The sequence below is a fragment of the Sceloporus occidentalis genome, unplaced genomic scaffold, assembly GCF_023333645.1.
Source record: "Sceloporus occidentalis isolate IW3139 unplaced genomic scaffold, rSceOcc1.0.p SCAF_20, whole genome shotgun sequence".
NCBI classification, from domain to species: Eukaryota; Metazoa; Chordata; class Lepidosauria; order Squamata; family Phrynosomatidae; genus Sceloporus; species Sceloporus occidentalis.
The window spans coordinates 3,407,764-3,421,187 of NW_028317000.1; the positions used below are offsets into that span (position 1 = coordinate 3,407,764).

The window sequence follows — 13,424 nt, forward strand, 5'->3', positions numbered from 1 at the left end:
GCACACATTTCTGAAAACTTTGTGTAGTGTTTTGCCGCTAAATAACTGCAAAATACGTTTTGAGATTCGTAGGTCAGGCACCCAAGTCTAGGAGTATAGCTTCTAACTATGATTGCAACCCCAAATCTCAAATAAATAACTTTATTTTTTTGGAAAGGAGAAAGAAAACTATAGATCCCCCACTTCCACAATAAAAAAATCACCCCATTTTTTTTTGGTTTGAAAATCTTTAATTTAAAATTTACACCACACAAGGGGGAAGAAAAAACACTCACATTCTGTTAACAACTAAAATCCATCAGAAGTGTGCTGTAGGAATCGGTTATTTATTTAACACTGTCATGGCTTTTATTTCAAAACACAGTTGCATCGAAGGGGGGAAAAAACAGTTCTTCCAAGTCCGTATCTTTTTTTTTCCTTTTTAGAATTTGAAAAGGAATCGAACACACTATATATATACATACCGCCATATAAAGAGCATTCAAATAGGACAAAAAGATCTCTACAAAATATAAAACCCACCCTTACATATTATTATTATTTATTATTATTAAAGAACCCACCAAGCCAAAAAAGACTAGAAGGAAAACCAACCCCACCAAATGTTAAAAAGTCACCCAGAGGCTCTGTGTTAATGCTCTTTTTTTGTCGTCTTAGAAATAAAGAAAGCAAACAAAAAGCAACATTTATGATTACACAAAAACTCCAAACTGTGGCAATGTATTTAGCTGGTTGTTGTTGTTTTTTTCCTTTAGGATATACAAGAGATCTTAGCTGTTTAAATATATTTGCTATGGGATAGATAAGCTTGGGTTCAATTGGTTTTTACTCATGTTTTCCAGCCGTTCAAAGTGCCCCGAATGCAAATTCATTGAACTGTCATCACTTCAATCCATCAGCGTTAAAAAAACATTGGTCGCGCACAAAGATACCTCACTTGCAAATTTCATCAGAGGTAAGAAAAATTAATCCTCTTTCGCCGAATTGTTAACACAACTGCACAACCACATGGCAAGCATCCAAGCAAGAATAGGGTTTGTGGGCACAGTCCCATTTATGATCACATTCTGAATACTTTTCTTTGTAAAGGAAGGGTTTCCTTATTATCTAAAACTATATAAAAGTGAACATCAAAGTATAAAGGGTGAAAAAACACCATCACAAGAAACCTGACACAAATGGCTTTGAACACAGAACCTCTAGAACTTTTTACAAAGTTTAAAAAATCATCATCCGTACACAAAGGTAGGAATAGTATTGGGATAAAGCCTTTACCAAATCCTTTTAGGTTAAAATGTTCCAAAAAATACCCACAATTTCTACTAAATTGCCTCTCTTTTTAACGTTCCCCTCCGCTCCAAGCGCCTTTGCATCAGTTGCGCTGCGCTAGGAATGAAAATCCACGGGGGAACCGTACCAGATTTTGGCCGATCCTTCTCAAATGTGGCGCCGTCGTCAAAACTAAATTAGGAGCCTGGCGTCACACACCAAGAGTTGCCAATGCGAGTAATGGATTATTCATATTCGCAGGCCAACTCCCTCTATGCAAAAATACCCCTTTTATTATTATTTTTACCCCAAATTAGTGACAAGCGTCTCCCAGGCAGGACAGGTAATAAAAAAATAGTTTCTCTTGAATACACCTGTGTAGTATTTGGGTAAAATACTTATTTAACAATACAAGCCGATCTGCCCTAAGCCAGGACCGAAAAGAGCTCTGCATCTCCATTGGTTTTTCTTTTTGAAAGCAACCTGCCTAACGGAAAGTAAGATGAATGGCAACCAGTTTGTCACCACCAATGGTTTGGTTCTCCATATTTTGGACTTCAGCTCCCAGAATTCCTGACTGTTCACCAAACTGGCTGGGGCACATGGGAGTTGGAGTCCAAAACAGCCAGAGGACCAAAGTCTGATCATCACTGGTCAGTTTCTCCTGATTCCTGGGATGCGTGAACATGTTCCTGAAGCTTACTGAGAAATCCCACTAAACAGTGTTGTTTGAATAGCCCTCCAGCAAAGAGCCACACTTTGAAGGAAAGAACCGGTGACCTCTGAATTCAGCTCAGAATTGCCAACTGAAAACTACCAGTTGGCCCACCAACTTTCCATAGCCTTTTTGTGTGACTAGAGATAACTTTGAGCCCCTCCAAATCTGCTTCCAAACCTGGATTGGAAACAGTCAGAAACCCAACGCTGTCTAACTTACCTGCCAACTCTTGCTTTAGAAAAACAATATCGAAGGAAAAGCTCATTTCCTAGTGTTTAACATGATTAAGGAGTCTTCTTGATGAAAGTTAAAACATTTCATGTTATGAAAATTAAAGGAGGAGGTAGAATCCTCAAATATGGGTGCTCTGACAATTCCTGAGGGATATTATGGTCAGGAAGGGAACAGCGTAGGATGAACATCAAGGAACTTAAGTACGTCTCAGTTGCCTTTTATTTAAGGGGGCATTTCTGTCTTTTAAATGTTTAGGAATAAAAAGCGAGACTCAAATAAAGAGCTGCCCAATGCATTCGTTGAAGGTCTGCATCAATGTTCCCTAGAGAGGTGGCATTATGAACGCAAGTATGAGACTCTGGGTGCAAAACAGGAAATTCAGGACGCGACTCATGTGTGCCTTCTTCAGACATCCTTTTGAAATGATAAAATGTTATCCCACTGCGATGTATCTGACTTTTAGTGTGCTGTCTTGTAGAGCGTTTAAATTAAACTTCTTAGGGTCTCTCTTGCCTAACTGCGGCTAGGCCTAAGAGCATGCTCACTTGAAAATCTAGCAGGAAGAAAAAGAAATCAAATCTTGGGCCCCAGGAAAGAAGGTGAGGAGACAACTGGTTCAATGATTACAAGAGATGGAAACAGTGTTTACCTGCGCATGATATCGATAATGGGCGATCACTGCTTAGTTGGAATGATAAAAAGGGCAAAGAAAGAGTAAAAACACACTTCCTATAAAAAGTTAACACATTAATGTCTTCTGTAGGGAAACCTATGATACATGGAGACATACAAGGCTGCATATCACTATTGCATATCTTGCAACAAATCTGAAATCTGGTCCTAGTTCTCTTTGCTACGACTTAATCGTCATCCTCGTCGCCTTCGTCTTCAGCGGCACGTTTTCTCTTCTCCCCTCGGACACCTCCGGCTGTTGGGAAAAGAGACGTTTGTCACAGGTACATCTGGGTGCATCCTTGTAAGAAGGATCTAGACAAGTTGGAGCAGGTTCTGGGAAGGGCAACAAGGCCGATAAAACGTAGTAGGAGAGGTTGAAGGAGCTGGGCATGTTCAGCTTGGTGAATACAAGACTCGAGGGGTGACACAATCATACCCTTTAAATATCTCAAGGACCGTCATGGATGCAAGTCTGTTCTCCGCTGCCCTAGAAGGGATGGGGACCTGGTCTCATGGTTTCAAGTCACAGGGAACAGATTTCAACCGGATACTAGAAGGAGTTTCTGATTGGTTTGACAATGGAACCAACTGCCTAGAACGGGGATGTCTCTTTCTCAGGATGTCTTCTAAGAGAGGTCAAATGAATAGTTCCTGAATTGAGAGGGCAGGATGGAATTGAAGGCCACTGGGAACCTCTTCCAATTCTAGGATTTCATGATTCTGCATGCTCAAACTTAGACTGAACCATGGGTTACTCCAAAGCACTGTATTGCTAAACAACTTCTTATTGCTGCTAGGCATAGCATATCATGAGAATACACAACAGAAATATGTCCGTGTGACTTTGCTAAACAGAGAACAAGATATTCTGCATCACCATCACCACCACCGTCCTCATATTCATTTGTATCCCAGTCTGGGGCTTATAAAGCAGATACAGCTTAAAAAACACGTTGTATAGAAGTGAAAATATAATTAAACTCTTAACAGAAGAAAAAGCAGTTAAAATCATGGCGATTAAAATGAAAAGAAGAAGCAAACAGCCTAGCACCTTCTGAAAGGCACTTTCACCTCCAGCAAGCAGCCCTTATATGCCTGCAGAAACAAAAAGACTTCATCTGCCTTTGAAAGGGAAAATAGGGAGGACGCCAGCCTAATCTCTCTGGAAGAGGACTTCCAAAGTCTGGGAGTTGCCACTGAGAAGGCCCCGTCTCCTCTGTTCCCACCAGATGAAGGTGATCAGAGAGAGAGAAGGGCCTCCCCAGAAGACCTCATGTGACTCCATCAAGCAAAATGAAAGAATTCAATACCAGCAGTACAGAGGACTTTTATCATGTACCCAATGGCCACTGGTTTACAGGACAGATGTCAGTGACTGTCCTTTTGCCGTTCAGGAAGATTAAGTACTTTATGACTGTTTCTTGAACAAACTTTTGACCAATGTCGTGTGGGATGCACAGAAACACCTTTGCTCAGTTCTTCCAAGTGTAAGACATCCCTCACACCTGCTTGGCAGCTCAGTGCCAGAGCATGTGCCATGCGTGTAGAAAGGCCTCAGCTTCGATCCTTGGCTTCTCCAGGAAGCACTAGGAAACACTCCCACCTGCAGTCCCAGAAAGTGGCTGCCAGTCAGTGCAGGCAAAAGGGGCTCGACAGATACATGGTCTGAGTCCCTCTAAAAGCAGTGTTCTATGTCTCTCTGCACACTTGTGGATAAATTATGGAGCACAAGCTCAATTTTATAGCAATGACCAATTGGAGCACACTTCAGGTGCTCTCAGCCGGCAAACTCTTCCACATACTGCCAAACTCTTTAATTTTCTACCTCCAATGACTTCTATCAAACCAGAAGATAAATGGTCTTAACTGTGAACCAGAACTTTATCACTGGAAAGGAAACTTTGGATAAAAACCCACTAAGTTCCAGATGTTTTAATGATCACACATGAATTTCTTCGCTGGCAGACTGTATACGACACTTACCTTCCTCTTCTTCGTTCTCTCTCTCCTCTACATAATCATCATCGTCTTCTTCGTCCTTCAGGAAAAGAAAACAGCGCTTTCAGCAGATCGCAAAGATGCCACTTCATAAATACCTTGGGAAATTCATACTCCTGTCCCATCCTAGTCTACTAGTTCTGCTTAATCAAAACTTATTAGAAGGCCAAGACAGAAATCTTCATAGAAATATCACCACAAGTTGGGAATAATTGGAAGGCACACAGGAACGCCTACATCATCAGATTTCTGGGTGGCATACAGATAAAACACAATTTAAAACATAGTATAAGTAATGTAAAGTTTAAAACCGTACTAAGCAATTTGACAAAACAGTTTAAAACATTAAGCAAAATCATTAAGACCACAGTCTTTCATAAAAAGTTGTGTTTTCAACTGTTGCTAGAAGACCAAACATCCCTCTCAAGGGAGGGAATGCCACCATAGGGGCACAACATCGTAGAAGGCGTTGTGGCACACAACCACAACCACGACTTGTCAAATACCTTGAGAATAACTTCTCACTTAGAAGACTGAGACTAAATGTATACACAGCAATCTTAATGCTTAAGTTGGAGCCTTCCAATATCTGAGCGTTGCCCACTTACTTGGAAGTAAGCCCTATTGGACTCAAGACTTACTTCTCTGCAGATGTGCTCAGGCCTGTCAATAATCAATGAGTAAAAGGAGTGATATGTTCACCTGGATCTCCTCTTTCATCAAATAGGAGAGTCCGACTTCTTCCTCCTCCTCTTCCTCTTCGCCTTCCCCTTCTGCCAAGTCTGAAGCATCGTCGTCTTCCTCGTCGTTCTCTTCATATTCTCCCGGGGGCCCGGCTTTGTCCTCATCTTCCTCGTCTTCGTCTTCATCTCCATCTGAAGGGAAGGGTATGCTAATATAATGCATGCCGCAGGCTACTCTCGCGCCGGGAATTCAAGAGCCCATTTGCAGATTCAAAACCAACCCGCGTTTGAAGTCCTCCTGGGATGGTACCACAACTGAACACAACACAGGAGACAAGTCTGAATGCTCCGGAACTCTCTACCTTTTTTGCAGGCAACATGCGAAAGGCGGACTTAGCCAAGTTCTCCATGGTTTTCTGGGTGCATGCAGGGAGGCATGTGAGATACTTTGCCCTCTCTCTCATAGAGCTCCAGCGCCACTACAATATCCGGAATCCCACAGCACTGAGCCATGGCAGTTAAAAGTGGAGTGAAACTGGATTATGTCTGCAGTGGATGTAGCCAACATCTACAATCTATAGTTCCTGCACGGGTAAATCTAAGCCCAAGTGAATGTTACAGCTTGCCAGGGGTAAGCAGAAGTTAATGCTGGAAACTCTATACAGGAAACACATTTTACTGCTAATCGCAAATGTATTTTACCTTTAAGCTTTCCTTTATCCTTTTTGAAATTACATATATAGCCACCATCTTGAAGAGTGGATTTTAAACCACACCATTTGCATGATCCTTGCCCTTACTTGATCCCTGGTACTCTTAACTCCCACCTTCCTATCTAACCTAGCAAAGACTTGCTAACTTTTGCAATCCACGCGTTTTGTGTAGTTACCTTCATCCTCTTCGTCTTCTGAGTCGGGGGCCTCATTGTCATCTTGATCAAACCCGTCTAGGTACGTTATTTGCTGAAGCAACTCAAACACGCTTTCTCTGTAATCTTTTGGTTTTGTGATTTCGCAGTTGAACAAATCCAGACTCTTCAAATTCTTAAGGTTTTGCTGAAAAGAAGACAAGGACGTGACTAGTTTTCTTACTTCCAAAAATGTGTTTATCCCATTATAGGATGTGGGGAGCTTCGTCATCATTTTCCAGACCCCTCTGGGACAATTTAAGTCCTTTTCTGAAATAGGAAGTGAAGAAGCGACTTTAACGACAATTAATTTATTATTACTAATTAATCCACATTTGCTATTTATGATGGAGTTGGGAGTGAGGCTCAGAAAGTAGAAAAACAGGTGAGTCGAAGGCTTGGCCTAGGAATACTGACTCCACATCCCTGACAGCTCCTCAATAACCCTCCGTACAGCAGGTTGTAAACCCCACTTTTTACTCACAAGGGACTCCACAGTGCTGAGGTCCTTGATTTTGTTGCCGCTCAGGTTTAGGTACGTAAGATTTGGACACCTCTCCGCCAGGACCTCCAGGCCTCCGGAAATTAGGTTATCACTCAGCTCCAGCTGCAAGGCAAAAGCGTCTCACAATGAGGCACGCCAGTTTTGGATACCTTTCCCAAGTCTGTGTTCTTGTAGTTGTTATGATTAACTTCAGCTTTCTACCTCAAAAACTGGGCTTGCAAAGCGAGTTAATCATTAAAACAATTATAATAAGGTTAAAAATGTCCAAAAAGCAACGTTAAGACAGCCAAGGAAACCCAATGGGCGATCTTGGGCAAGTCATACTCTCTCAGCCTCAGAGGAAGGCCATGGCAAACCTCCTCTGAAGAAACCTGGCCATGGAAACCCTGAGACAGGGTCGCCACATTTTATAAATCCTCATTTTAGAGTTGTTATAGGATAGTTTCCTTTTTTGCTAGCATCTCCAATTCACAAACCTCATGCGCCTGCAGTCTTGGAGACAAGTTATTCCTAGTAAACAATAACTGGTATCTTTCTTTAGTTACTATCTGATGTTTTGCTTTGAGTAGCCATACCTTGCTTGTGTATTTTTCAGCTATTCAGTATTTACATGGCTGTGTTTATCACTTTGCAACAAATAACTCCTGAAGTAGGCCTTCAGTATTTTGAGGCACAAATATAGTCCTGAAGACACAGGGGAAAGGCGGCTGGTTCTCACATCAGACAGCCTGGGAACCACTATTATTATTATTATTATTATTATTATTATTATTATATTTATTTGTATCTCCCTTATTTTCCAGAACTGGGACTCAAGAGTGACCTGCACCACCTTCCTTCTTGTTGGTAAGTTTATTCATTTAGTTTATTTTATATGCATTTATATTCTGCCTTTCTCTCAATAATGGGACTCAAAGCAACCAACTACATATTTATGAACAATACAGATTAAAACTAGACAAAGGCATTAATGAAAGTAGATATAGAAGTTACTTAAAAAGCAATTAAAGAGTTTATAAAGGGGGAAACCCCAAGCCATGTAGACACACACTCGTCCCTCCACATTTATGGCTTTGACATTTGCGGATTTGATTATTCACAGATTTTATTAATACGTTCTCTCTAGGAATAACTAGGTCCTCCAGCGCAACTCCGTGGTTAACTTGAACCAAAAGTTGCACTAAGAGACCTGGAGATTATTCCTAGAGAGAACACTGCATTAGGCCTTTGTGGCTCCTCCAGTGCAATTTCTATGCTCATTGTCTGGCAGATGTCGATCACAGAGTTGCACTGTAATGAAAACAAAACCAACATGCTTTATAACTACTGACAAACATTAACACTAACAGAAAACAATGTAATTATTGCTTGTTCATATGGGCCAAGTGAGGTTTCTGAGTGCTTTGCAAAGGCAGCCCCACTTAAGAGAGCATGCAAACGGAATGCAACTGAGGCATGTCCTGCCGTGGCCAGTTCAGACTCCTCCATAGATACACGACAAACAATGCTGATGCTATGAATCTGAGCAAGACTTCCCCAGGCAAGCAAGGGCCACCTGACCATCATCACCGGACAGAACCCAAACCCACCTTCCCGGACCGAGACCCACCTTCCGAAGTTTATTCAAAGCTGGGAGCTTAGCCAGCGATGTCAACTCGACGTTGGCCATGCTGAGGAACTCTAGCTCTTTAAAGGTGTCATTCAGGCCTTCGATTTCGCCGTTGCTGGAACGACAGTTGTCCAGGACCAGCTCCGTGACCTGCAGCGGGGAAGAGCACACAACCGCCTCTGAGCCGGAGAAGAGCACCTCAGCCGTCTGCTCACGCTTGGAAGGCCAGACGTGACAGAACCACAGCCTCTCAAGCCATGGAAGGAACCCTGAAGGGCCATCTAATCCAACCCCTTGTTGTGCAGGAATAAACAACTGAAACAAAATGCCTATCTACCCTCCATTCAAAGGAGAGTCTACCCTTTTATTTGCTCTGCTCTGAGCACTACTCGATCCTGTTTCGACATTCTCCTTCTCTACTCGAATGCATTCTTGTAGATTGACAAGATCCAAAGGTTGGAAGCGACCAGTTCGCGACAAACGCAACCCTGCCGTGTCCCCGTTGTGTTTTTTAACCAGGAAAAAGCCACGCAAAGCCATCTCGCCCCTTCCTTCTCCTCCTTTTCCTGGGGAGAGATGTGGAGACAGGGCCCAAGATGGATCCAAGCCCCAGCCTTGTTTTCTGGCCCAGCGTTACGAAGTTAAAAATAAAAAGCCAGGGAGCTTTCACCACGTTCAGCCGCAATGGCTTCCCTCCGCAAACAATTGGGCCACATTTCCCAACAGCAGCAGCAGCAGCAGCAGCAGCAGCAGCAGCAAAGGCCAGGAGGACGACATTGGTGTTGTCGTTGTCCGGTTGCGTAGCTGAGTCCAAAGGGTTGTAAAACGACACAACGCAGAGAGAGAGACCCATCTCAGCCAGGTCCTGCGCATGGCAATGTGTGAATGAAGGACGCCTGACCTAGATTGGACAAAAGGGCCAGTCCTCAAAGTGGGCCTGAAGGAAGAGGGCTGCTTCTCAGGGGGAAAGTTTGCCTTTGGGAACAACGCTTCTGGCTTGCCTTGGCAGCCATCATCCCCAGAGAGAGAGAGAGAGAGAGAGAGAGAGAGAGAGGTATTTAAAAAGGACATAAAACACAGGCCCAGCTTTGGGATTTGGTGGCAGGGAAAGAGTTCTGTCAACCAAGCCATGACCCAGATATAGATATCTTTCTCTCTCTCTGTATATCAATATATATGCATGTGCGTATCTGTCTCTATACATATGTTTGTGTGTATTTGTGCGTGTCTCTCTCTCTCTCTCTCTGTATATATTTGTGTGTGAGCGTATTATCTCTCTGTGTGTATCTCTGTGTGTATCCATCTCTCTCTTCATGTGTGTATATATACATATATGTGTATGGTAGTTGTGTGTGTCTGTATATCCCTCCAGGTGTGTGTTTCCTCCTCTCCCATCCTCTTCCTCCCAAGTTGTTGGCCCTTGAACCACACTCACACTCTTCACACAAAACTGGGGGCCGAACCTGGCTCCGAAAGAGCGAGAGACCTCCTCCCAAAGAGTCCTTCTTCCTTCCACTCTTCCTTCCTTCCTTCCCCCTAAAAAGAGGCCTTTGAGAAGGAGAAGAAGAAGAGGGTCCCCCTCTTTCCCCAGCCTTTACATCCCTGAAACCTTGACCAAAAAGGAAAGAAAGAAAGACAGACAGACAGAAGGAGCCAAGGAGTTGCTGGGCGGCCCCAGCGCCATGGCCAGCCTTTCCTCCTCCTCCTCCTCCTCCTCTTCTCTTCTTCTCTTCCCTTTTCCCCCGAAGCCAAACTACGCACCGAACGAAAGGGGTGCAAAAAGGCCCCTTTTCCTGTCGAAAGGCCTTCCTCTCCTTGCTTCCCTGGCTCACCTTCTCCGGCGCCCGGTTCCTGAGTTCCAGGTGGATGCGCTTCTTCATCTCCATCGCCTCCAAAGAAGAAGAAGAAGGGAGCGCGGAAAAGAACGAGGAGGAGGAGGAGGGAAAGGGAAGGAAGGAAAGAAGGAAGGAAGGGGGAAAGAGGCGGACTGCCCCCTCTCCCTCTCCCCCTTTTCGCCTTGGAAAGGATGGGCAGAAGAAGGCTCCTTTGCCCAGAGGCCTTCCCCCTCCTTTGGCCAAAGGCGGCGGCGGCGACGACGACGCAGCTGTGTGCCCTTCAATGGCCGCTGCCAGACTGAGCCTCCATCATCCACCGCATGGAGGGCCCGACACACGCTCCGCCTCAACGCCCACGGAAGGAGGGAACGCAGGAGAGGAGGAAAGGAGGAGGGATGCACAGGGGAAGCCACCCTCTTCCACCTCCCTCCCTTCCCTTCCTCCTGGGCCAGCCCCACTCCCTTCCAAGCCCTCTTCCTCCTTCCTTCCCTCCTCCTCCTCCTTCTTCCCTAGGCCTCCTCCTCCTCTTTTGTCACACATTGGGGTTGGAGGCAGGCCAACACAAGATGGGCTCCCATGGGGCCAGGGATGGGGAGGGCAAATGGAGGGCATCCCCTCATTGAAGGAGGTTGTCCTTTGTGGCTCACTCTCCTCCCCAAGGACCCCCTCTCTCAGAATTATAGGATCCTAGGGTTGGAAGCGACACCCTCCCAGGGGACATCTAGTCCAAGAGACCCCAAGAGCCATGCAGGAACTCACAACCCAAGCACCCCCTGTGACAGATGGCCATCCAGCCTCTGCTTAAAGACCTCCAGGAAAGGAGACACCACCAATATCTGGGCCATCCAGTATAACCTCCTTTTGCCATGCAGGAATGCATAGGATCCCAGAGTTGGAAGGCACCCCCAAGGGCCATCAAGCCCAACCCTCTTCAGAATGCATAGAAAGGTCTGTCTCTGTCCAGGTAGAGATATCTTGCTTGGGCGAATCATCATCATCATCGTCTCTACTCCACCTTTCTCCCAATAATGAGACTCAATGCAGCTAACAAGATACTTAAAAACAATACAGACTGAACCCTGTCACACTCATGTTCAGAGGGAGTTTAAAAGTTGGAAGGGATCCCCAAGGGCCGCCCAGTCCAACAAATAATCAAAACCCTCCCTGGGACAGATGACCATCCAGCCTCTCTTTAAAAACCTCCAAAGAAGGGGAGTCCACCAACTGTTCCTACTATTGCAGAGCATCAGGTAATCCTTCTCCTCTTCTTTTGTGTGCCCTCCAAGCCCAGCTCCAAGGCCCAAAGGCTGTTCAGGAGAGGGCTGCTCCAAAAAGCCTGGCCTTTCTTGGCTTCCTGGAGCAGAGGGGAAAGGAAGTCATCACTCCCCTTCAGAGAAGATTGAGGTTGTGGGTTCAAAGATATAGCAGTGCAAGTCTGGAAAGAACAAAAATCCACCAAACTGTGATACCTTTAGGGGTTTTTTTTGTGGGTTTTTTGGGCTATGTGGCCATGTTCTGGAAGAGTTTATTCCTGACCGTGGCTGGCATCTTCAAGGAATTTTAGCATGGAAGATAATGGGGTATATATACTGTTGGTTGAGAGGAAGGGATTTACATGCTAATTTCTATGTTGGTCTGTTGTTGAATGGCAAGGTCTCAGGCTGGGAGGATCAGCAAAGGAGGATTTGTGTCTATTTGGCTAGTGATCCTTTGTCTGCTGGGAAACCCCCTGACCCTGGGCAATGTTCATTGGCACGGGCTGAGTCTTGCTTTTGGTGTTTTTCAGGACTGGTTTTCAAACTACAGGAAAAAGAAATGCCACTTCAACATTTGGAGGAACTTCCTGATGGTAAGAGCTGTTTGACATTGGGAGATGCAGCCTTGGAGAGTGGTGGAATCACCTTTTTGGGAGGTCTTTAAACAGAAGCTGAATGGCCATATACCATTGGTGCTTTATTTATTCCTGCATGGCAGAATGAGGTTGGACTGGATGGCCTTTGGGGCTCTTTTCCAACCCTACAATTCTACGAACAGAGAAAAGGGGAAGGCACCTAAGGCTATCTCATCAGCTACCCTCAGCAAATAAATAATAAATAAAATTATTATTATTATTATTATTATTATTATTATTATTATTAAAAATATAGACCTATAAGTTTGACCACCAAAATGTTAAGTGATATAGGAACCCTATCCTTGTTCCTTCTCTGTTATTTCTGACTCTGGAAGCAAATTTTCTTCCAGAGAAGCCATGCCCAGAAACACATGGACTTCACTAACTGAGATGTACCAATGTTGGTCGACAAAAGATATCACTGTTTTGTGGGTTTTGGATGTTATTGTGCTGAGGTCTACCTGTATTTTTGTAATGCATTTGAACACCAGCAGGTGACACTGCCGGTCCACATATGTTCAAATGGGTTTATAATATTCCAGCCCTGATTCTCAAGCCTTTGGCATCTCAGAGGTTTTGCACTGATCAATGGACATGCTGGATAGGGATGCTGGGAGCTGAAGTCCAGAGGACCAATGTTTGAGAACCATTGATTTACAGGATAGGATTAGAGGATGCCTGTGCACCAGGTGAGCAAGTATAGACACTTTTCTCTTGGAAGATCCCAGGTAAAAATGCACAGGAAACATCACAGTCTTCTTTCAACATTTTAAATAGACCTGGCAGCCAATTTAATGACTTTTAGTCAATCGATCCTTTCAACTTTTTAATCAATGCTCTACTCAAGATGAACATCTAGAGAATTCAGGGGGTGGGATATTCCACAATGGATAAACACAGTCATTTATCTTCTCTGCTGAGGCCATGGATGGTTAGGATGCTGAGTCTATATATCAAGAAGTTCTCCCTTTTCTGCACTGTTCTTGGGTCATGTAGTGTTCCTCTTTCAATTACTGAAGAATCAGATTTCAGTTTCAGGCCATAGCAACTGGAGCATCATGTCCAGATCGTGGGAAGTAGTAGTGGTCTCACTCTAT

At 44.3% G+C, this 13,424-nt stretch overlaps 2 protein-coding genes across 4 annotated transcripts in view; one reads left to right on the forward strand and one right to left on the reverse strand.

Moving 5' to 3' along the window:
• Positions 1-207: 207 nt before the first annotated feature.
• Positions 208-10,692, reverse strand: ANP32E (acidic nuclear phosphoprotein 32 family member E). Its single transcript, XM_089483132.1, has 7 exons — positions 10,431-10,692; positions 8,599-8,748; positions 6,969-7,091; positions 6,467-6,632; positions 5,597-5,769; positions 4,880-4,934; positions 208-3,149 (listed from the first exon to the last, which is right to left on the reverse strand). The coding sequence occupies exons 1-7, from the start codon at positions 10,482-10,484 to the stop codon at positions 3,082-3,084; spliced, it is 789 nt and encodes a 262-aa protein (XP_089339258.1). The 5' UTR covers positions 10,485-10,692; the 3' UTR covers positions 208-3,081.
• Positions 6,813-13,424, forward strand: part of LOC149301756 (uncharacterized) — a 28,320-nt gene continuing 21,708 nt past the window's right edge. For 2 of the 3 annotated variants that reach the window (XM_089483124.1, XM_089483125.1), the window contains exons 1-2: positions 7,812-7,835; positions 12,220-12,282. Coding sequence is in view for 1 of the 3 variants with exons in the window: in XM_089483123.1 (XP_089339249.1) it covers positions 12,249-12,282 (34 nt within the window). In the remaining 2 variants the exon portion in view is untranslated. Of the gene's footprint in view, positions 6,870-7,792; positions 7,836-12,219; positions 12,283-13,424 lie in introns of those variants that run through there. The other variant, XM_089483123.1, reaches the window with a different exon arrangement.